General features: G+C 37.6%; 2 protein-coding genes across 2 annotated transcripts; one reads left to right on the top strand and one right to left on the bottom strand.

Moving 5' to 3' along the window:
• Positions 1-778: 778 nt before the first annotated feature.
• On the top strand, positions 779-24,278 carry LOC117792715 (protein tincar). Its single transcript, XM_034632949.1, has 7 exons — positions 779-1,109; positions 1,716-1,831; positions 7,143-7,377; positions 14,645-16,582; positions 17,433-17,847; positions 19,244-19,784; positions 21,483-24,278. Exons 1-7 carry the CDS (start codon positions 779-781, stop codon positions 22,323-22,325), a joined length of 4,419 nt encoding a protein of 1,472 aa, XP_034488840.1. The 3' UTR covers positions 22,326-24,278.
• LOC117792006 (trypsin) lies at positions 3,595-4,706 on the bottom strand. The gene is made up of 3 exons (XM_034631952.1): positions 4,596-4,706; positions 4,360-4,540; positions 3,595-4,304 (listed from the first exon to the last, which is right to left on the bottom strand). The coding sequence occupies exons 1-3, from the start codon at positions 4,654-4,656 to the stop codon at positions 3,629-3,631; spliced, it is 918 nt and encodes a 305-aa protein (XP_034487843.1). The 5' UTR covers positions 4,657-4,706; the 3' UTR covers positions 3,595-3,628.
• Positions 24,279-25,720: the final 1,442 nt, after the last annotated feature.

The raw sequence follows: 25,720 nt of genomic DNA, 5'->3' as shown, positions 1-25,720 counted from the left end.
CCAGGGAAATGCAAATATGTGTGGGGTATATGTGGCAATATGTATGTTTGTGTTTATATTGCTGCAGGCCAACATTTTCTTTGTTGGCGGCTTAATTATGCAACTGCAACAAATTGGTTGCTGCTACATGAGGTAGTGTCAGTCTGGAAACGCCTGCTACCAATTGATTTATAGCCATCATCTTGCAACTGCTGAATTTTATATTGAAATGTTATATTTTAGTTAAACTTTAAGCCCTACACAGAGAGAAAAAGCTATGTGAAAATCTTGAATCAAATAAAACTCTAAAATTAACAGAAATGAGTACGAAAATACTTTATATAAGGTCTTTAATTTTTGTTTTTTGTTAAAACTAAATCGAATTCAAATTTCCCTAATTTCTAAATATTTTTTTATTTCTTTTGCAGCTCTCGTTGTATGTATCGATTCATAGGATAACTACTCACACTTAAAAAAAAAAAGCATTTTAGTCAGACATTGTGCTAAACATGCGACAGCAATCAACGAAGGTTGAACGCTATAATGAGGCATATCAGCGAGCAAATAATATCGCCAATAACAATAACAAAACAAACTACAATTTCAACAACAACAATAACCACTGGAATAAGCATCACTTAAGCAAATAGAAAATCAACGCGCAAAATCAATAGAAAACCAATAGAAATAGCTGTGAAATTTACTGTCAACATTTGTTGCCAGCAAAGCGGAGAGAGAAGACAACAAAAGCGTGATAAACGACAAACAGAGGCAACAAGATAAATAAACTCCATTTCAAATGGGTGGCAAGAACGTAGCAGGCAACTCAAGTGCTGCTGGCGGTGGAGGAGGAGGAGGAGGAGGTGGCGGTAGTCTTAACTCGTCTATCTGCAACTCGGTGCTAACAAATGCAACCACAGCCAGTAACAGTCTTAGCCAACAGCAGCAGCAGCTTCAAGCCAAGTATATCAAATCGAAACGACATCAGAGTCGCTATAGCAATCTACAGCATCCTGGTCACGATTCCAGCAGCTATCTACATCTTAATTCGCTTTGGTCCATATGGTATGGAGTATTGCTAACACTCTTTCAGGGCTATTTGGCCATGCATGGCGCCTATAGGTTCCTCGGTAAGTTTTACAAACAATTTCTGCATTTTGATCTTAAATTTTAATCTATATAAGTATTCGCTTTCTTACGATGTTTACTTGTAAGTTCAGTAAGTAAGAATGAAGAGACAAAATTACAGACAGTATAAAAATATATGACAGTAAAGATAACGATTACTGTCAAGATACTCATTTAAAACCTAGAGGTCTCTCGACCTTTTTAAGAAAAGTTTTAGAAACTTAATCTATGGAACTTTTATTTACTACTTCATATTTTTTTTCTTTTTTTATGCTTTGTAATATTAACTTCTACGATAATCTAAATTGCATAACTATAATTTTAAATTATTTACACGTTATGTAATTGTTTTCTGTCCGATTCCTTAACACGATAAGTTAATATATGTAGTAGTTAACATGAACCTGTCACTATGCTAGCTTAGCTGTCGGCTGTAATTTAACATTACGGTATGTATATTGCCGGGGCTCTATCGTTAACAGGGATCTGTTTGGCCTAACAGTCGCTAATCTGCATGGTGTTAGTTAACATGCTAAGTATAATTGAGTATAACAACGAACTGTTAATTTGCTAAGCTTTGCCTAATCAATGACTTTGAATGCTTTCAGGCTGCTCACTAATACCCTGGAAAATTGAACCCGTTGCTGAACTAAATCTACAGATTGTACTGTCCGGCGTAGTGTTCATACTATTGCCCGTATTCTTTACATCGGCTGTGTTTAAGGTAAGTACGAGTACCAACCGCATTTGACTGGGGGGCTTAACTCAATTTGGGATCATGAAATTAACTGTGTGGTTTGTTCGTCTGGCTATAAAACAGACGTGCTCGATAATTAAATTGCTCTGTTGTTGCATTCTGCTGCCGATGCGATTCCTGTCTGCAGTGCCGTGTTCTTTGTTTGTGTATAAACTATTTTTAGTGGCATTATTTTCGTTATTAAATTCATTTGCAAAAACAAACACTGCCATACGCTGCTCCTGGTCTGGGACGGAAGCAACTTGGCCAGCTTCAGACTCCAGCAGCGCCACAAAATGGCTACCACGCACACACACATACACACACACACATGCACACATTGACAGACAATTGCGTTGGGTATCTTTTCACACACACACACACACTCACACACACATGCAGTGGACGTCTGTGTGAATGTTGCGACTTGCTGTTCGTGTCCCTGCTTTTATCAGCATAATAAATGCAATTATGGCTTTTCCATATTCCCTCTCACTCTTTCTCACATTGTTTCCAACACTTTTTGTCTCTGTCTGTATGTATGGCATTTTATTTATTGTCCGTTTGAAGTGCACGGCAGACGTTGGCGCAAGCAAAAATTCGATAGAAAACTACAATAAGTTGCAAACGGCTTTCAATACCCTGTAGTTTGATAAGAACTAGAGTGTCCTCTCTATTATAAATTTGATGTACATTTTTCTGCATGTGATAACATGTCTAAAATTATTTGATATGTTGTATATACATAGGTTTTGAAACAAAGTCGTTTATTAATCGGACTAAGTGGTATTTTTGAGTCGCTAACATTTGTGTAAAAAAACTTCCTTTTGCACTCTGTGGAACATCTCATGCGACACTCACTTTAGAAGCCACTAAAGTGGCCATTGGCAACTGCAGATAGCTGTACGTAGGTGTCCTTTTCTGTCACTTTGGGTTTGTTTGTTTGGGAGCGCTTTTTGCCTCCGGGCTTTCACAAATAATTGGCTTGTTTTTTAGGCAACTCTGAAAAGAGTACAAAACGTATTGAGTATAAACAACGTTAGGCAACAAGTTTAACAAAATTGCATATAAATAAAGTCATAGACAACAATGCTGTCCAAAGCCGGCTATCAGTCACAGCACAGGATATCAAAATATTTCGAAATGGGCAGAAGGAGCAGCAGTTACTCATCATATGGCCACCACTTAATAATGGCCTATTCATTGACTGACTGCTCTACTGGTCTCGACTCAACTCAACTCGATTCAATTCACATAACGTTGTCCAACATTGACCATTGACGCGTGGCTATCAGTGCATTGGCAGGATACAGTCACATTCGCAGGACCTGCGCTCCTCTCTATTGCCAATTATTCAACAGTTCATAGTTTTTGTGCAGTTTTTGTTCACATTTTCAATTCAGTCAGACTCAAATTTCTGTTATGCTTCGATACGGCTTATAGCCAGACAACAACTGGCAAAAATTCTAACAGCATAATCAAGAGTTCGAACACAGATAACACAAACAAATGCCATTTTGGTTGCAGGGTTTTAGTTGTGACTGTTGAAAATTTTACAATTGCATTTGTTCAATTAAGTTAAGGTCTAATTCATTTATATAATTCATTTGCTATAAAAAAATATATAAAAACATGAATTTTAAGTCTTATAAATTAGAAATTAAATTTTTAACACAATAAAATAACTATTTAACTATTTAATTCATTAAAATAATTTCTTATTAGGGCTTTACTTTAGTATATAGTTTTTAATAAATATCAAGTCAGTTTATATATTTTTAATAATCAATAGATCGTTTTTATCATTGCCATAAGCAATACACTACAAATAACATATAACTCTATAGTTGGTAACATTAAAGGGCCGACTCCATTTAAACCTCGCATTCGCAAGTACTTTTCATAGTCCAGAGAGGAGTTGACCTTTGTGATCCAGTTGAGAAAGTACGAGATATTTGTATAGACGCCGGGAAAGAAGACCTTTCCGCAATCGACGCCCCAGGATATAATGCCAGTTAGGTGACCGTTACAGACCATGGGACCTCCCGAATCCCCCTTGCAGGCATCAACGCCGCCGCTTAGATATCCTGCACAAATCTGGGATTTGGGCAAACTTATATAGATAAAGGAGCACAGGCGTTGATCCTGAATTGGCACAATCGCCTGGTGTAGCTCACGGTATACATTTCCCCAGCCGCTGATGGAGCAAAAGGTGCCCGGAGGAAACGCCGCAGAAGCCAGTGGCAATGAACGTATAATGAAATGATGATAGGGTATGAAACTATTCAGGAACACCAATGCAATATCATTCTCTAGAGTGTAAGGATGATAACGTTCATGGCCAATGATCTCCTGTACCAGATACACCTCACTGAAACGATTCAAACTTTGAATATGACTGCTGCCGGCGACGACGACATAATTCTCTGGGTCTCTGTATTGTGCTGGATATGTATCATTTCTGGGGATCAAATAAAAAAGATATAGTATAGCAAATATATATTTATTGAACTTACTCTGCAAAACAATGTGCCGCTGAGCAAACCACACGCTGTGATATCACTGAACCGCTACACATGTGACCCGAACCAAACTCCAATTCTTCATAGTATCGCAGACGTATAGAGACCTGAAACGGCACAACATCAATTCCCACCGGATAACCACCGACCACTTTGGCATGCGTCTCGATTGGCTCTGTAAAATAATAGACTAAGTTAATGACTCTCAGACTGTTGACTCTTTTTCTGACCGGGGGCAGCAGCTACAGTAAAGCATAGTTGGACGGCCATCAGCATTTGGTAATAGAACATCACTTACGATCTTCTGTCCCTCCGACGTGATATGTCAATTATCCGCAACATTGAACTTAAATATATATATTTAAATAGAATGATCAATAATCTGAAAATGAAAACTAAATAATTTTGACAACCATTTGTAATCGTTTAAAATTCAAATACTCTACAACAAAATTTAAAACAAGTACAATCTCTGAAATTATTATAACTATATTAAAATTACAATAATAAATACAAGAGTAATAATAAAATATGCAATATAATAAACTTAAAAACACAATACCGACAGTATTGTTATTTAAAATAATATTATTGATTATAATAATTATTTTCTGTATTCTATAAATTCAATCGCTTGCAATATGATACTTTAAGCATACCAAATAGTAAAGAAAAGTTTTGTTGGTTTATTTCTCTTCCTCCCTGCAACTTCATCGTGTTAATCCTGTAATTTCATTAATATACTTAAATTAGAGTTAAGCTAATCGCAACATTGCTGGCATTTATAAGAATTCAACGAGTACTTTTAGTTCGCAATGAACTCTTAGTTCCTAAGTGAACTTTTCGTTATAAGCTTTGTTATTTTATTTTTTCGTTGGAATTAAACTAAAAGCCACAACAACAGTACACCACATGCACATCGTAATAATCAAGTGGGTCGCTGATTTTGGCAGAGCTAACAGACATGTATGTAGTTTATAAAAGCAGTGAAGTGCCTCAGGCAATGGGTGCACATGCTCTGCTGTTCCTGCTGCTTTAGTTATTCCCACTGTTCCTCTTTTTCACTGGCCACAGAAGCTACACTTTAGTGCATTCGCCCAAGGGCTGACAACCGCGAAATGTCGGCACGTTTAAATGTATTATCTCGCTGGCTAAATGGGAATACAGTTGCCGTCTCGCTTGCGCACACGCACACACACACACACACAGTAAGTTGCATGGTTGTGTGCGTGTGCACTCCAAATGCGTTACGCTTTTGCAAAATTGCAATCATTGTTGTTGCTTCACAGCAAACGTAACGAAATGAAACTAAAAGCAAGAATGTTAGAAAGTGTTCGCTTAAAGATATCCTGTAGATAAATTGATCGAAACATACTTAATTATTTATATTATTACAGAGATACACAGCCGGGGATATATAGTATCAATTTATCATGTCCATACGATCGATAATAAATCTCTTACTATCTTTCATAGTTCAAGCCATTTGTAAATGTACAGGGTATATACAAACAGGGTCAAAGAAAGGTGCATATATTCGAGTTTCAATCAGTGTTTGTCTCAGCGATTCCATGAAGTCTGCTTGCTTTTAATTTAAAAGCCCAACAGCGCACATTTATTTATATGGTGCACGTGATTTTTATGTTCACTTTTTCAAAATACATGCACACATTCTCACGTACAAATATAGAATATATACATGGAATCTACACGCTGCATAAATAAATATTTCATTTTACCATTTGTCACGTGCATTTTTTATGCGCCAACGCCTCGTATACGCGATATTCGCACTGCCATCACGAATAAAAAATGCAAACGCAAATCACCCACAATATATTTGGTTGTAGTAAACGCTGCAGTTTAATTCATATTTTATTTTCATTTGTTTGTTTATTATTTTATTTTATTTTAATTTTTTAATTGCACATAAGCTTATGCGGAATATGGCATCAAATAGCGGGATACACAATTGTCGGGCATGCTTATAAGGGGATTTCAATTCAGCATTTTTGAACGCCTCTTTGTTGGTTGCCCTTTAAGGCTTTGATTTCATTTATTTCGCCTTAAACAAATAAATATACAAAAACATAAATTGCAATGAAGCGAACGTGTAAGATATGAGCTATTAATTAAAATAAAGTAATCATAATGTGGATTAGAATTAAGAATTAAAAAAAATAAACGGCACTTTGGCATCTCATTAATTATGAACATAAAAAAGAAATAGTAGTTTGCTACATTATTTATGCAAATACAATGGCTAAGATATTTAGTGAAATAGTAAAGTGGGATTAAAGCTTAGAGGCAAAAGTATTTTGAAATCGAGAAAATTCTTTCAGCAGCTTAAATATGCAAATATGCATATAAAAATTGTGGAATCCTTAAAGTTCCTTTGAGGCAATTAGAATAGTGAACTAAGCAATTTGCGAATATAAATGAAACCTTAAGATTTTCCTAAGACGCAACTATTTTATTTATTTATACCTTGAAAATATGCCAAATAAATTTAAATTTAAATAAATTTAAAAATGCAATGATATCTTTATGGTTTTAATTATACAAATGCAATTTCTATTAGCCTAAGTATCTAGAGAAAAACATGACATGAACTTACATAATTATTCAGTTAAAACTGAGGTCATAAGTCAGATAAATGCTTTTGAACTTTTCTCAGTGTTCTGGTAAGCAGTTTTTTGAAAATAATGTTGCTGAACTTGCAGCAAGTTTTTCATATGTGGCAACTTATTGTAATCTCGCGTTTCTATGCTTGACAGGTTGGCAACTTGGCAAACGATGGCATCAAATTGGCAACTGGAGCCAAGGAGCGACGTTGCACTCTGGCACCACATGACGGCCTTGAAGAGGAGGCACGCGGCGGAACATTGCGAGCATTGTGGACACATGGAGGACCCACTGCAGCTTTTGTGCACATCCTTATAGCACTCTGTTTGCTCTTGCCGCGACTCTTGCTCGAGGCGCGCATCATTGAGAATGGCCTGTTGCCGAAAGGTGAGTGTAATTAAGTGGTGGTGTGTGTGTGTGTGTGTGTGTGAGGAGTGGCAAAGTAAAGTTGGCAACTGTCAGCTGCAACTGCAGCAGCAGCAGACAAGTATACTATAAAAAGTATGCGAGCACCGGAAGTTAACGCCACGCCATTTTATCTTTTATGGCGTCGCACATTTTTGGACTGTGCTCTTTTGTAGCTGTTATTGTTATTGTTGTTTTCCTTCATTTTATTTCTCAATTGCATTTCAATTTGCACTTCCGCCAGACACTTTGTTGCCCTGCTCCATTATTGTTAACCATACGCCGCGTGGTACATTGTCACTTGATGAATGCCAATGTAATGCATCTATTAATGCCACAGGCAAGCCGAATTGTTCATAATTTGATTGTATATGCAATCAATTTGGCATTTTGCAGCCATTGTGCATTTTAATGCAATTATATTGAGACTGAGAAAATAATAAAATAATGAAATTTTATAATAATTGGCTGTCAGACAGATGTGATTGAGAGTCATTTCTCGTGTCATTTCCATGTCTCGTTGTCACATAAAACTGTTTGGTTAAAATGTTAGAGGCAGCTTAGCAAAGTGAGCTTAAGGGAATAACTTGGTAATATACGCTGTTATTTGAGGCGTTCCAAACACGAGTATCTTCAAAGCAATTGCAATCGCTTGGGAAATCTGTTAGCAAAACATATGCATGAGTCGCTTTCTCTCTGTGTTGCTGCCACAAGCAAACAAAAACAAACCCAAACGTGGCCAATATGGTCGCACACAGTCTGGCTAACAACCACAGGAGTAAACACATACATACACGGGTTGACAGAGGACGACGGCACGCCCATTATGGGCAGCAATAAGCCATGTTATTAACAGCGAGCGGGGCGAACGACTGACGAGGTAACCAACGAACCGAGCCAAAACTGTGCAAATGTTGGCTCAATGAACAGGAGGAGGAATAACAGAACACAGGCCTCTGTTTGCCCATCTGTTTGCCACTGTGTGTGTGTGTGTATGTGTGTGTGGCAATGTATACATACATGTGTACCGTTGGGCCACTGAACAACGTTGCTGCCACTCTTAGCACAGTAAACTAATGCCACAGTAAATGATTAGAACAAAGAATTAAAAACAAGGAAAATAAAACCAGCAGACAGAAAGTTAGTTAGTTTGCAAAGTTGAAAGACTGAAAAATTCTCCAACAATGCTTTAGCACATTTTGAATTTAGGGAGCGAATACAATACTTACATTGAATACTGTTCTTAGTTAGCGAAATACAGATGAGAAAGCAAATCAAATGTCTCTCAATCTTACAGTGATTAAAAATGTATGTTTTGCTGAAATTCGACACATGATTACAGTCAAGGATGTATTATGTATTATGTGAGAGGAAAATGTATTAAATTAAAACAGTAAGCCATGCTTATTGAAATTGTTATGGTTACATTAGCGTATAAAAAAGTTACAGTTAAACATAGTGGAAAATATATTTAGTAATTTGAAACTTTTTACTATGCTTATTGAAATTGTGAGAGAGAAGTCCTTATTCAAATCAGTCAACATAATTATTTCAAAGTATGGATTTAATTCATGTTGAATTCGCCAGAGAGTTAAATTACAAATATTTAGACTGGAATTCAAGAATGGCTATAAAACCTCTTCAAGCAATATAATATAAAAAAAGTTGAGGACCATAAAAATAGTTGAAAGGATTCTCAACTTCTTACTTCACGTTACCTGCCAATATTTACTGTCACTCGTGAAATTTCTGTCTCCTGGTGAATTGAGCTGTGGTCGGGTAAATTTAATAACAAGAGAATAAGAGGATTGCAGGACAGTGGCAAGCGAATCAAAATTAACTACATTTAAAGTGAGTTGGCGTCGGCATCCGTCTGTGAGTCATGTGCCAATCCCAGTTGCAATCTACGTCCACATTGCTGACAGACTTTGTGGCTGACTGACCGTATGGCGGGTTTATTGAACCGGGCAACAGCAAATGGCAGAGAGATTGAAGAAAGAAAAAAAAAGCGAACAGAAATATGTATGGAGCGGCAGGACAAAGCCGTCAGTGAAGCAGCATCGAGTTGCGGGAGTAAATTAAAAATGTGGCAGGCGTTCGCATTGGCCTCATAAAAAACCATGATGAACCGAGCTTCGGTTCTGTTTCTTTTTTTTTTAAATCTATAGTGACCCATGCAGTCAGCAGGGCATCAGAGCAGCTGAGCAGTTCATGTGATATTTTAATTAATTTCGATTTCTTTTGTTTGGCTTTTCCCCTCAGCTATAAAGTTAGCTATACCCCTCTCCTGATTGCTGTTTGTGCTTTTCCCGCCTGTCGGTGGCAGACATGCTTGCGGTCCTTGGCTTTAAATCCATGCTGGGAAATTGTTTTCGCGCAACTTGTTGCCCCCACAGTTGGCTGCTGTTGATGCTGAAATTAGAAAATCATTGGCACAAATAAAATGTGCAACGCTGCAAAGCGGCAAAGCTAAAGTCTTAACTGTACTCGCGTCTGGCAGTGGCATGAAATGCTCTATACTTTCAGAAAAGGAGGAAACAGGAGATTGGTCAAGCTAAGTGCAATGCCTTGTCGCGACTGCTTTGGCCTTTTTTACGCTCGACTGCATTGCAAATTTTCCCGCTCCCTCCCTGTTGCCATTTGTCGACTTGAGTCTTGACATTTTTAAACTTACCTCTAAGCTGCACCAGTCAGAGATATATCCAAAGAGTAGACAGCTTTGTAAGTTGGATATTATAATTTCCAGACAGCAGTTGTAAAACTTTATCCTCTGATTGACTATTTAGCTCAACTAAATATATATTTCAATATACACTTTTTAAGTAGGGAGCGAGTTTTATGCATCATTTTTATTATATAATTCATTTTCAACTTTTGCATTAGCATAAAATTGGATAAAGAAATGGCAGGCAATTAGGCACCGCAGCGTTAAATCGTAAAAAAAATACTTTGGAAAAGTTACCACAAAAGTCTCATAAAAAGATATTAAAAGGCAGTCGGACTTTAACTTGGGGTGAATGCGACAAGCGAGGTGCAAGGGGGCACTTATCACAGCACAAGAAGGCATTACATTAATTATTTAATTAAATTATGACTGCATTCTAAAGACCTGAGGCGAATCCCAAAATTACGTATACGCAATGCAGCCAACTGTGAGAAAACTATTTCAAGTGACTTTCTGAAGTAACGAAAATGAATATTAATATTTAATTACATTAAAATTAGTCTAAAATTCTAAATTCCAAAAATGTTTTTGAATTTTTTGTTTTTGAAATAAGTTACTTAATTAAGAACTAAGGTACTTGTATATTTATTATATGCTGGCAAACAATTTTTAGCTTCCATTATGCAACTATAAAAGTACAGGATATAAAAGGTTATTCCCCTCGGACAGGACAGCAACTGAAGGGCAATTCATCGTGTATTTAATTAAAAGATGAGTAAAAATCAGCGCGAGCGACACTTTTATGGTTGAAAATCACTTATACGCCGTGTTGGGCTCATAAATAATTAATGCAGACGTTCCGAAAACAAATGAAAATAGCGATTGGATGAGGGTCTCTTATGCGCCATATTGAGCGCATAAAAGGCTGCTAAACAGGCGCACTCAAATTACAGTAGGGGAAGAGATGAGGTAGCTAAACGTGGGCCGGAAGTGGACCAAGATGTTGTGGCCAGAACATGGCCTGGCCAAGGCATGAAACTTATCATTATTCATGCTAAAGACTTAACGAGCGCGCGCGTTTCAGCCGACTAAGGAGAAAGCGAGGGGGGGAATATAACGAAGGAGCAGCAAGGAACGACAAGCATCCTTGCCGGACTTATCAGCGGCAAGACAACTATTACACACACAGCGGGAGGGCGGACGAATGGGCGTGGCTCTGCCTTAGGATTTGCGCATTTTCATTACTTTGCCTTCGTCCTTCGTTGTACTCCTCGGTGTTATTGTCACTGCCATCATCGAGACGGCGATGAAAAGAGGAGGTAAGGCGGCTGAATGGGGCAGTACGAGGACGACTTTGCCGCTGGGTTAATCTGAAGATTTTCGGTGTTGTCGGTTTTACGAGCCACTTGCCGTTAGCCAACAACGACATATTATTATGGCAGCCATTGTTGTAATCCCCAAGCAATCCCCAAAACCAAGCCCAAACTCCCACTCCCACCCCCCAACCCCAAATCCTCGAACTCAGCACATCAGTTTCCTTCATTGTCTTTAATATTTGTTCGACAATTTTCATCTTTTTTTTTTTTTGGAGCTTCTTATCACCCGCTGGGCATTTACTTGGCAGTTCTTTGTGCATTGTGCTCTTAAAGCAACTCGACTAATAAATAATTTTATGAAAGTGTTAACTTGGCTAATGTTCGTGTCGGTCGCTACTCAAGTTATTAACTGGGCCAGAACGCGTGCAGAGAAAGTGGACAGAAGCCCCAAATCCATAAAATAAACTAATTAGCCAGGCATTATGATTTAGCCTAGCTGTGGTATTTATCAGCCTAAATAAACAGCAACTTTTAATTAAAGAAATATCAGCAATTTTAATGAAAATCAATAAGTCAAAAGCGATTTTAAGTATCTACCAAAGTAATATCCTATCAATTTACTTTTTATTGTCAGGTATTCTGAATAAAACGGTAAATTATACCTATTTAATCAATGGCATTCAAAGAAATTAATTAATTAATTAATTTTATTTAATCCACTGGGTACATCGATAAATCTATAGTTTGATACTTGCCATAAGTGCTGACTTCTCAGATAGTTTTAGAGATAAAGCATATATTTTTGTAAGAACAAAACTCATAAAAGGTAGGAATAATTATATGGACACTTACCGCATTTCAATTCCATATTAATCATCAGCGATTAAAATAATTGAAATGAATATGCAATCATTTGTTTTTATCACTGACAACACGTTTAATTAATCTACGTTCATTTGCATTGCAATCCGGTCAGCTTAAATTAATATTCATTTGACTCTTGGCAAGAATACACTTGAACAAATTTCATAAGCCTACCAAAAACCAGTAGAAATTTATTCAGCTTAACACCCATAAAGATGACCAGCTTAAGCCAAAGGTTATACCACAGACCGCCCATTCAGAGCGAAGTCCAGCTAGGTAGGCGAGAATCGTTTAATGAAACATAAAGTCCACAACACATGCGGTAAATGTGCGCTTAATTAGCCCAACGAGGCATTTGCACGTAGTATTAGCCAAGCGCTTAGCATTCGTCTTGTTGAACAACAGCCGAAATGTAGGCAACACTTTTTGTGGCTAACAAAATGGCATCGTAAAGCTCTGCGAATCGACTGGGCGGAGTTAATATATAGGGATAATAAGTGGAAAAATATAAGAATATAGTAATTCGACTAGTAAATATCCTGTGAGGCGAAGTAAATGCGCCTTAACTTAGTGCAGAGTACTACCGTGTAAACCGAAGTCAATGTTTGCTGCTTGTATGGAATGTTGAAAAATGTATTTTTTCAATACCTTAAAAATTTTTTTGAACGAATTTAATAAAATTTAAATGCAGAATTAATTAAAATGCCAAATTATGATCAAATTGACATTCCGCTTGAAAATCGGTTTAGTTTTGATCAAGTTATGACAGTTTGAAGTTGGTCAGACTTAGGATTTAACCACTTTACAAGTCAAAATATTTAGACAATTTGACATGATTTTTTACAACAAAATGAAAGGTATCAGAATTAAGTTTAAAGTGTTGTTTTATAATATTTACGATATAAGGAGTTGATTAAAAGTGAAAACTTGAGATTTAAAATTCTGAATTTTCGAAATTTCAAAGGGGGGACCCTTACCATCGAAATCGAGTCTTGGTCGAAAATAATTAAATTTTCTAAATGAACAAAAATTTAGAATTTAGAGGCAAAATCATGATATTTTCAGGTTTGATCAAGTTATGACAGTTGGAAGTTGGACAACTTTTTGACCTAGTAATTTTACCGCAACCGTACCGCTACAAACGTTTCGGCATTCGGTTTTTGACAGAGAGTTTTCTTTCGGTTACGGTTTCAGTTCCAGTACTAAAAATGAAACGTTTAGCTTTGGTTAACGGTTCCGGTGTTATTCCCTGAATTTTACACCAACTTATATGCCTCATTGGTCGTGTGCAGGATAGAAAGGCATCTGGTGTTAACGCCCCATTTAATTAACGATAGCTGAAAGCAAATTCAAGATGTTTCTATGTCTTCAAATACTCATTACCTGCATTCATATATACATATAAGACAATGTGCTTATATAACTGAGTGTGTGTGTGTGTGTGTTGTGTGTTTGAGTGATTTGTCCGGAGCAGAGTCGCTTTACATGTAATCACTTATCATGTGTATCAATATTATTGAGTTGTTCAAAGCAATTTGGTTTGTTGGTAGCAAGTCAGGCATACGCTCAGCAGGAGCTTTGTACTTCTAATTAAATGCCAGTGTTGCCGTTATAACCTTTTTCTGGATAGATTTGTTTTATTTAAGAGTACTTTTAGCAGGCTTTCTAAATACCAAAACTGTTCGAATATATGAAATAATGACTTTTTTAACATCTGAAATAAATTATATTAATAACAAATAACTTACACAAATGTGTATGATTGTCAATTTGTTTAAAGCAATCTTTTTTTTAGCCTTATCGACGAGTTATGGAATTTTCCTGACTTCGGTTCTATTTCGGGCCGTTTTTCTTTTAATGGCAGCCATATGACAAAGCGATCCGATCCAGTCGGCTTTGGAATGTACCTATTTATATCGCGATGTCATTAAAATTTAGAGACTATTTTGAATAGAAATAGACAGATGGACTCCAAAGATTATTTTAAGACCAAATTTCTAAAACTAAGATTTTTAATCTGAAAAATCTTAAGTTCGAATACCGCGCGTAAAAAATTTAAATTTCATTTATAAAATTAGAATAAACTGTTCATAAATCAAAAAATAAAAAAAATTATAAATGTAAAAAAATATTTTTTATCTATTTTATTTTTTGATTTTAATTTTAAGAATATTTATTCTTAAAATAAGAATTTCTTCTTATTTAAAATGTTTTTAAGATCAAGATGTGCTCTATTAATTTAAGAATTTTATGTTCTCGACGCATTTTTTAGACCAAAAATCTTAGAACAATTTTTTTTTATCAGTGTAGTAGTTGGCATCACTGTTATACGCACAGATCTTTCTCTTTCACTCCCTCTCTGTCTCTATCACTTACTCAATCGCTGTTTACTTGTCTATTGCAGAGCAAGTATGGGCCACAGAATTGGACTTTGTTGTTATCAATAGACGCAATTTGATGGCCATGTCGGTGGTGGGGCCAACACCACCCTATCAAAAGCAGCAGCAGCAGGAACGACAACCGCAGCATCCGCCAAACGTAACCGCAAACAGTTTGGAGCATGATGAGGAGGACTACAACTACAACGATACGATGTTCACAGCAATTCGAGGCAACAGCAGCAGCAGCAGCAAAGGCATCAATAATAATTTGTTCCAGCTGACACGTGATAAGGATGGCACTAATGGCAGAAAGGCGGCCAAGACGACGTTAACAACAACTAAGACAACAACAACAAATGGTGCTATGGGCAAGACACGATACTTTGAAGTACCCGATTTAATTAATCGAGATATTGATGAGGATGGGGATGGGGATGAGCAGGAGCTGGAGCTGGAGCAAGAGCGACAGGAACTGGAAGAGGCGGCCATTGATGACATTGATGATGCCAATGATGATGATAATGATAATGATGATGGCGATAACGTTGATGATGATGGTGTTGTTGCTATTGGCAGAGATGAGGGCACTATTCTAATGCCAGACTTTGAGAACAGCAATGATTTTGTGCCCAAAGCGACCGCAACAGCAACAGCAACAACAACAACAATTTCTAAATTGGGTGCTGAAAATTGGCAGAAATTGGGCACATTGGACAAGGCAGCAAGCAAGACAACAACAACAATGTCCACAAGCAGCAGCAGCAGCACAACAACCACAAGAGCAACAACAACAACATCGAAGACTACAACAACACCAACAACCACAACAACAACGACAACGGCCAGTCCAAGCACAAGCACAACAACAATTGGCATCAAGCAGCAGACGCAGCATCATCAACATCACAACAAGAGCACTCGCAAGCACCACAGCAAGCATCACCACAAGCAGCGACAACAACAGCAGCAACAGCAACAACAATCGCGTCGTCATCATGTTGCCTCACATGAAGATGCGCTGTTGGAAAACTATAGCAATCAGGAGGAGACCACAACCCGGGACAGTAGCATACATCGTGTACGCACCGAAGTGTTGCCCGACATTATAATACCCTCGACGCCCGTTTCCAGCAATTCCAAAATCATTGCCATTAAGCCAAAGACACAGAAGCGTCGCATTAGCAAGCGGTCTGCATCTAAATCCGGTGTAGAAATCGAACCGGAGTATTTGCTTAGTTCCAGTGAGTTCATTGCCAAGTCGAGCGATGAGCAGCAACAGCAGGAGAATGAGGATCTTGATATTGATCTGGAGGATGCCGATTTCCAGGCTCTGCCGGCCGTCACTCCAGCAACGGGCTCTGCCAGCAGCAATAGTCCGGAGATTGTGCGACTCGATGGATTTGCCGGCATGTTGCAGCTCTTTTTTGGCATCGATAAACCCATTGATGTGACCATCTTTGCCCAGCCGCCAAGTGCTGAGTTTGTGAATCTCTTGTGCGCCCTTCTTGTTTGGTCTGTTCGTTATCCGGCCGTGTTTTGGAACACTTCCAAGTCCTTTGCCTGCGTCTTTAGTCTGCAGATGATCGTTGCCGCTCTGGACATTGTCCTGGGCTATGTCGGCGTCTCCAATCTGTACAAGCTGCAAATCTATGCTGAGCTTATGCCCGTTCATCAGCCGGGACTCATACTGAATGCCACAGTGACATTGGCGCTCTACTTGCTGGCCACAGCATTGATATTGGCCTCCTCGATGGTCATGTATTTGTATGGACACGGCAGACTGGCCACACGAATGAGAGATCGGACCATCATTACATTGAAGTCTAGCCAAACTTGGGTCTACTTTGCCCATTGCGCATCCTTGTGCTTTGTCCTGGCTCTGGCGGTGGTCAAGGCGCCGCTGTTAAACGATCTTAGTGCCACATATAAGAACAATTTGCATTGTCCCACATTTTTGGCAGGTGAGTGGATTACTTCTTTAAATATGCCACTCTCAACTTATTAGAAGAGAAATATTTCACTTTAAAATACATTTCAATTAAATTGTTCTAAATATTTTTACAAATTATAAGCACTTGGTATATCGGGTTTGAGTTACCCGTAATGTTAAGAATTTAAATTTCACATCTTTTTAATTGAATTAAATAGCAGGAATCGTATCAATTTTATTTTTTTTCATGATGCATACCAGACTAAAATTTAAATATATATATGTGGGATTAGCTCAGTCATTCAGATAATTTTTTATCATTTTATAAGGGACGAAATATAAGAACATAAATGCAGCAATTAAATATCAATGAATGAGCTAATGCAATGTAAATTTCAAGTGAAAATATTCTTTTTAAGAATTTATTAAAAAAAAATGTATATCAATGAATGAGCTAATGCAATGTAAATTTAAAGTGAAAATAGTGTTTTTCAGAATTTATTTAAAAATAGTGTATTATGTGGTTAAATCGAGCCACAAAGCCGTTAAAGCAATAACCACACAACTGGCTTTGCAAGTCGTTTAGACAGGTTTACAGTTACCGTACCCCAGCAAGGGGATGAATTAGCCCTAAGCCATGTCATAACACTTTGAGCTTTGTCTGTAGTCGGTACATAAGCCAAAGCCAATTAGCGCCCTTCTTCTGTGGTCTTTGGCATTAATCGACAATGGCCGCGTATTGAATGACCAACGGGTTCAATTGAGGCCTGAACTTGGCTTTGACTCAATTAACATGTCTTATGTTTCCGCGAATCGTTTTATCATGTTTCTCTAATTCCTACTCTTTGCACTCTAATTCTTCTTCTCCTTTTCAACTGCAGCTCTTGTTGGCGTCACGCATCTGTTGCTGTGGATTGTCGTCTGGCTGTGTTTGAGCATCAAGCGGCGTTGGCACTTCAAGTTGCCACCACTGGACCATACCTATGGTGGGCTGTTGAACAAGGCCAGCGCCCAGCCGCTGCTCATGTCCAGCGGCCAGCGTACGGGCAGCAATTCGAGTAGCGGTGGCAACTCTACCAGCACCACGGTCAATGGCACTGACAACTCTAAGCCGGATATGATGAGCACCGCCACCAGCACCGAATTGGGTGGCATGAGCATGGTGGCACAGGAGGACATCTATTGGCCAAAGCTGACGCCCAGTTCGCCCAAGCTGAAGGTCACCTTCAACGAAGTTACGAGTACGTCTGATGATGTCCTACTAATTGGTGACCAAGAACAAACTGATGGCAAGCGGTAAAAAATCGTTTATTAGTTACAAACAACAATTCAAAAGTTAAATGCCAAGTTTAATGGCACAAAGGCAGCGACCGTTGTCCGTTCAACAAATTACAAAATACCTGCAACCTGCATAATTACACGTACTTAGTTCTGTATCATTTCGTTACTCATGCACCATCCATACAACCAAACCGCCAAATTCACCCACAAAAGCACAATTAGGACATTTCCGATACGTAACATACTTACGGTAGATGCAGATTGTACATTAAAGCTGCGGCGCCATGACAAGCGGCACATATACCGTCGTACCAGTACGTTTATGTTTAGGCGAGAAAGAATTTGCGTTACCAGCGTTTTCATCGATACATTTTAACAGCAGGCGATTTTGATTTTTAACGAATAAAACATGATTAAGACGGTAACAACTTTTTTGTCACTTGCCAAAGCGGCAAACACCACTCGTTATACGGTTTGCTTTAACATCATGATGAACGGCTCACGTTTTTAACTAATTAAATTGCATTTGCTCACTAATTAAGCAATTCATCTCTCCCCTTAATGAAATGAAATTTAATAACAAAACAAACATAATTTTTTTTTTTTAGAATTTATTCAGAGTTATCAGCAATCAGTTTCAATGTTGTGTTGTTTCATTGCACGTTTCGTTTACGTCCAAACGTCGTCGTTCAGTTTCCGGTCCCGTCCCGTCGTCCCGTCCGGTCACGCTCATTAACCTTAACAAAGCGTTTACCAAACAACTTCACGCGTTTATTCCATCAGTTTGTGCACTCAGTTTACATCAGTTGTTGAAGATTTTGTTTTACTTTTTTTTTGCTAACAGTTAGTTCCAATTTGCAACCAAAAAAAAAAAAAAAAAAAAAAAAAAAAAAAAAAAAAAAAAAAAAAAAAAAAAAAAACCATTAAAGTAATTTTAATCTGTTTGTTTTCGATTAACTAGACGTGAATTAGAATTAGGATAGGCGTGAGGTGAGCAGTACGATATTTAATACCGCTACGGCCCCGTCGCTTTAACAACGGCGCGGCGATGCCACAACCTGCCAAAACTTTAGTGAATGACATCGTGGCGCGGCAGTTACGGTTTGCGCTGCGCTCGAATATGTTTAACAGTGTTTCGCAACAAACTACCAACCAACACAAGGTCAAGTCATGTGGGTACCATCGTAATGTTCAAACGTCGCCAAACAAACGTCCGCGTATCTTGTATTGTTCATCCACCGATCTGCAACTCACCATACGAGAGTGGAATCGCTATTGCCAGGAGAGGGAAGAATGTTGCGAGACCAATGACGCCTACGCTTAAGGCATGGCCTGCGTCGGCGCCGTAGTGGGCATAGCGTCATGTCCAGACGTACGGCGCCCACAGAGATTAACAGCGCCTGCGTCTCAGCGAATATGATGAGTTGCCACCACCACCGAACCACCATCATCAACAACAACAACACGCACATGGCATTCCCCACGACTATGCTAATTTGAGTGGCTTGGGTGGCATCAGTGATGATAATATCTCCGAGGAGGGTAAATTATTGGCCTGTGTACGCGATGATAGCATCACGTATGCATCCACACGCGATCTGGAGCCACCAAAGCAGGCAACACCGCCACCACCACCACCCCCACTGCCAGTGAAAGGTGCGCCCATGCCACAGCCGCCGCCCCTGGTACCACAACCACATGCCAGCTACGGACGCGCTCCCCAGGCCATGCCCGAGATCATGCAAATTTCACCTGAACATCACAAGTCGCCACAACAACAACAACAACAACAACAGCAGCAGCAGCAACAGCCACCGCATCATCAACAGGCATTACAACATCCACTACAGCAGCATCCATATCCACATCCACATCCGCTCCAGCAGCCGCATCATCATCTAGTCAGCCCATTGGCTCCTGTCACGGTCGCCGTGCATACTAACGAGGCTCATGTAAGTTGTAAAGGGGAAGCTGGTTAAACGGGGGGTGGGGTTAACTCTCGCAATTGCGTTTAGATCCATGCAGTTTAAACATGTTCCTTGCAGCCCCTATTCTGAGGTTATACGAGTATGCACATTCCCAACTTGTTAGGGCATAGCCGCAAAATGTTGAGATTTGCTCGTGAAATTTTTGTGACATGAAATAAATTAGCTCAGATCAGTTTATAGGATACAAAGAGTTTTCTATTTACAGCTAGTTAAGAAAGTGTTTTGACACAATCAAAATTGTATTTTTATTTGATTTCATATTTTATTATTCTTGTTAAAAAAGATAAATAAAACTATTTTTAAATATAAAAAATAAAATATGTGAATTGTTAGTTTGTCAAATAAAGTTTCTTGACTAACTCTACATACTGTTAAAAATGGCCAAAAATTAAAGCCTTTTCTACGATTCAAATGTCAATTAGCAGCCATATTCATATTTGTTAAATGAGAGTATGTGACACGTTTGATTTGCAATTTTCTATCATTTATTCTCTTCTTCATGTCAAACTGTCACTTTATCATGTAATTGCTGAATTTTTTACTGCTCATGTTTGATTTGAAATTTATTCGACAGTTCGTTCATCAATCAAGTGCTGCCACCTTGTATTGTTAGTCTGGCAACCTTTGTTAATCACACTGCCAACCGCACTGAAAAGGTGTTACCAATCAAATAAATTTGCGTTGCCAACTGAATGAAAGAAATTTAATTGCAATAAACGTTTCCATAGTTACAATATTTTGGAGTAAAATTCTTCAATAGTTTAAACAAATTGTTTTCAATTGGCCGTGATTTCGTGTAACTATATAGACTTTTAAAGGCATTAAAGTTAAAATAAATCGAACACTTTTTTAATGTTGGTAAGTTTGTCAGTCACATTATTCGCATTGGTTTTAAATCCAAAATTCGACTGCTGTTTATTCCCCCAGAATCTGATCAATCTTATACAGAAACGATGTTTTACTGTGTTAATGGAATAGTCTAACATTTTTTTAAGAACAAAGCTTAAACATATGATTTATTTGTTGATTATTTTATGATTTTTTAATTGAGGACTCAAATATTGACATACTTAAAAATAAAGTGTTTTTATTTTCGAATAATACTTCATCTTCATTCATTTTATAAAACATTTCTCTGAGGTTCGACAAGGTCAGGTTTTTAGAGTATATGTTTCTTCGGCTGGCGGAATGAAATAGTATTATGTTGTTTAGAGTGATGCGTTGCGGTCATCACACTGTGTGGGCGGGTGAGAATGGGGCGTGTCGTGTCACGCCCGCGGCTGCAATGCGGCCATCCATGAGATTTATGTTTGCTGTTATGAGACAGCATAAATCAGTGCCAAGTCCAATGCCAGGGTGAGTGTAGAACTGGCTCTCACACGCACTCACACACGCTCACACACACATACACGCATGTCTGATGGATAGTCTGGGGCTCAACAGGGTCCAACATGAAGTGACAGGAGTAACAGGACACTCGCCTGATTTAATTTCATTTTCACTTGCAGGCGGCGAACTGAAGCTGAAATTAAAGGACATTTTCCACCTCACTCTTTCCGTGCTCCTCTCTTTTTTCATATATATCCTAACCACACTTCTCTCACACTGCCTCTGTCTCTGTCTCGCTCACGCTTTCTGTTCTGTTATCCTGTTATCCATCAGATCGCCTCCAGCTCCACACCCCGCTGTCTACGTCGTGCCGACTCTGGCGTACCAAATGAGGCACTCACGCCACGGAGTGACACCAATTCGATCACGGAGAGCACAAATACCACATCGCCACCGGAGCGTGCCCCATCTGAATCGTCGAGTGGCGTGCATTCCGGGGAGGAGCGTGAACTGGAAGTCGTTATCCGACCACGCGTCAGCTGCAAAGCTCCGACGCGTCCCCCACAGCCGCCCATACAGGAGGAGCCCTACGGTCGCTGTACCAACATGCGCATGTCCAGCTTTAATGCGGACCCCGCGGTCAATGCCAATGCCAATGCCAATGTCATTAATAGCGCCACGTTGCCCATGCAACGGAGTGCACCGGAGCAAAAGTTCGACTATACGGCCCACTGTAGCACCATGCCACTGCCGGTGGGTTGCCACAGCCAGCAGCTCGCCAGCAGCAATAATGGCGGCTATGCCTCCACCTCGGCCATGACCAGCTCAATGGGTCCACCGCCGCCGCCATCGCAGGTGTCCAGCTTCAAGACGCCCAGCATGCACTATGCCAATGCTGCAGTGGCACTAGGATCGAGTGCACCACCACATGCACCACACACCACACTGCCCAACGGTGTGCGCTACTCCAATCCGCACTTTCTGCGCCGCCTGCCGCATGTGAGTAAGGCGGCCGAGTCACCATATGGACATCTCGGCTATGGGGCTGCACATCATGCCTTTAGCAAGCTGCCACACGATACGCATCCGACCATACCCGAAGATCGGGATTCAGCCAACTATTCCATGGCGTCGGATCAAGACTGTGCGCTGTATGTGACGGCACAGCTGCACTAAACTACCACTCCCAGCATGTTCATCTCCATATATCATTTAGTCACATATTACATAGAGTTAGTGCGAAACGATTAAACAGATAATATTATAGAATATCGTAGTGTCGCATAAATGTCAGCATAGTTATTATCTATATCGTTAATCCTAAGTGTATAGATGCCTCAAATCTTAAATCTTCCATATTCTCAGCACATTTCAATTGGAATCACCTGCGATCACTAAGCAGAAAATGTTCTATTATTTGGTTCCAATGCTTTGTATCAATAACTAAAACTTGGCAAATTTCCCAACTATTTTTAATGAAACTATAATGAAACCAAACTTTAGAAATACTTTCGCTTTCATGTAATCAATGCTGACTCCTAAACAAATTCCCCAAGCCCAAGTTAATAGTATGATTGACCGATCTAATGAACTAGTATATATACATCTAAGAATGTAGCACATGTCCCACGCATAACTTTAAGATATTAAGGCGAAATATAAGTAATATAACATACCATATATAACTGTGTAAGATATTAAAGGATATTGGTTACCAAAATACTTGTGTGCATATTCATAATATCATTTATATGATAATACTTTACATATAAAAATACTAAAACTATGCGTAATATATAAATCTTAGCCAAGAGCACGCATAATTCTATATACTAGTATTTACTTACATATTATCGAGTAATCACAGACAATTTTTTCAACCCGTAAAATTCTAATTCCAAAAAAAAAAGAAAGAAAAAATATTAATAAAATGCGTACGAATTTAAGCAGCAATTATATGGTTTTTTATAGTAATGTAAAGTGAAAATGAATTGCGATTGAGAAATTTGAATGGCAACTAACTATCCCCAATATGATATATATATTTACTCTACTTATACATATATAGAAAGCATTAGCAACGCTTCAGCTAGTCGTCATAGAGTTACGATTAAATAACTAAGCTTCAGCACATGTATTTTTATGATCTGGTCTCTAAAACGTTTAAGATAAATGTAATATGTAATGTAACAAAGCGACAATATGAAAATATCTAATGTATGATAAATAACAAACTAACTGAACATTGTATGAAATTAGCTAATACTTATGTATACATATATCATCTGGAACACATATACTTACAGACAACTCACGGACTCTACAAAGCACCTCCCATACATATCTCCCCAATGAAAGATAAGAAGATTCCAATAAAGACTTTCAACTCGCTTTTAGAACAAATCGTAAACACGCTATTTAACGTTTAAATGGATTAAAAAAAAAAAACTAAATCTTGAATATAATTCCTATACGGCACTCGCACAGTCAACACATTTATTGAGAATTTTCAAGCATGTTTTTAATTTTTGTTATGAAGACTGATTAGTATTATAATACCAGAAGCAGATCCAGCACCACAGCACAATCATCCCATTCAATACGCACTTAATTTTATAATTTCTATGCATTACTCGTATATGATTCTAGATGAACTTAGGCCATATACACATACTTACATAATTTTATAGCATTTAACATTGGTTCCTTTAAGAAACGCACTAAAGCTTAACCATAAGCATTAGAAAGATACTTAAGTAACACTTTTGTAACATAATTTCGATTTAGTTTAGAATTAACGATGTATATCTGACATGAATACTAAGTATGCCCCAAGATATGACATTATATATGTATTGTACTTGTCTAACCAAAATCTATTATAAGTCTAACTAACCAAGCGAGTATAATGTAAATTATAACAAGAGGAGTGTCGTCAATGATCCCGATATGATACGATACAAGCATCTATAAGTCTATATATAATATTAATACGAGTATATTTATTACATCACATTATTAAGCAAATGTCAAATCCTTAATGTTTGAATTATTTACACATACCATATATGATTAATGGTTTATCAATGGTAAATAAAGAAATACCACCGCTTTATGTGAAACCCCAAAGTTTGTCGAGTTTTTACTGGGTGGGTGCATATGATAAACACAATCAGGATTATCAGGTTTGCCAAGAAATCGTATTGAATCGGACTTTTCATTTTTATGATTTCCAGAATTAAGGGATCTTAATGTCAGCTTTAAATTAAAGAAACTACCATTTCAAATAAAAGAAAATTGATTTTGTTTTATTAGAAAACAATTTTAATGAATATTTTTCTTTTATTTTGTTATTTAAATGTTGGTTTTCATTAAATTTGTAGTTTACACAATTTCAAGGTCTGCGTTCTGCAATATTTTTAATGCCTTTTCTTTGCAATTTCCATTCATTTTTAATAATATAATTACATAATTTCTTTTTTTCGATTTTTTCTTTTTTGTTTTTGTTTTAACATTTTCACAGTTTATTGTCGTTTCTCGACCATCGATTTCTGTCGAGATATTAAAATACAATATATTCGAAGCGTATTTCACGCAACCGTTTGCTTTTTTGGTTTTGTTTTATTTTGTCAACATTTTGCAATAAATGATATATCTTTTTGTTGTTGTTGCTGTTGTGTATTTAAATTGTTCTATCAGTTTGAACTTAGTAAATAGCATTTTTTGGTTTTGTTCTTTGTTTCTTTTAAATAACTTGTCGTAATAGATATTGTGTTTCATAAACATTTCTATATGTGTGTGTAACTTTGTGTGTGATTGGAGTTCTAATTAGAAATATGTACGACTATGAAATGCTGCACAAATGCCCTTATCCAAAACTATTTGAATATTACAGTTTCTTAGTAAGGGTTAAAAAAATAAAATTATTGATGAAATTTATTTAAATTAAATTAAAAGGCAAACTTCAATGTTTTAATTTTTAATTTACCTCAATGAAAATCATTTTACAATTTTTTTTTATTAATATTTTATATTACTATTTGATCGGAATTTAATGTTTGTCATAATATAGAAGTGTTTCTTATATATCTGTTAGGATATTTGGTAAGAGCATTTGAATGCCGGCGAGTGCCAGCATTACACTTTTCATTGCATTGTTGTTTTACATTCTTGTTGATTAATAAAAGCATTTAAATGTTTCTTAGGAGAGCAGTTTAAATAAATAAATAAAATGAGTTTTATTATAAAAAACTTTAATGAGAATGTTAAGAGCAGAGTGTCAAAGTCTGGTTATTATAATAAGTATTGATGTATGTATGTATATGTACTCGTATTTATACTAATGTTTCCGTATTTAAATTTGCATGTGTGTGTGCTTCTCTATATATCGTCTATATGCGTCGTATAATTAGATGTTGGAAACCTCGCTGATAGTATTGAAGTTCTTGAAGAGCGATTTTATCTGATTCTTTTTTCTGTTTATTATTATTGCAACATTTTGAATGCATTATTCAGTTCCATTAATGTGTTATTTTTATGTATTTTTTTTATTTATTTTTTTTTTTTTTTTG

Source organism: Drosophila innubila (assembly GCF_004354385.1).
Source record: "Drosophila innubila isolate TH190305 chromosome 3R unlocalized genomic scaffold, UK_Dinn_1.0 2_E_3R, whole genome shotgun sequence".
In the NCBI taxonomy this organism is placed as follows: Eukaryota; Metazoa; Arthropoda; class Insecta; order Diptera; family Drosophilidae; genus Drosophila; species Drosophila innubila.
The sequence above is the reverse complement of the archived record's forward strand: the minus strand, read 5'-3'. Positions and strand labels throughout refer to the sequence as shown.

Coding starts and splice junctions, on each gene's coding strand:
- LOC117792715 (XM_034632949.1), top strand. CDS start 779: ATGGGTGGCAAGAACGTAGCAGGCAACTCAAGTGCTGCTGGCGGTGGA. Junction 1,110..1,715: donor TGGCGCCTATAGGTTCCTCG/GTAAGTTTTACA, acceptor GAATGCTTTCAG/GCTGCTCACTAATACCCTGG. Junction 17,848..19,243: donor GAACAAACTGATGGCAAGCG/GTAAAAAATCGT, acceptor CCTGCGTCTCAG/CGAATATGATGAGTTGCCAC.
- LOC117792006 (XM_034631952.1), bottom strand. CDS start 4,656: ATGTTCTATTACCAAATGCTGATGGCCGTCCAACTATGCTTTACTGTA. Junction 4,541..4,595: donor TACTGTAGCTGCTGCCCCCG/GTCAGAAAAAGA, acceptor ATTATTTTACAG/AGCCAATCGAGACGCATGCC. Junction 4,305..4,359: donor GCGGCACATTGTTTTGCAGA/GTAAGTTCAATA, acceptor TTTGATCCCCAG/AAATGATACATATCCAGCAC.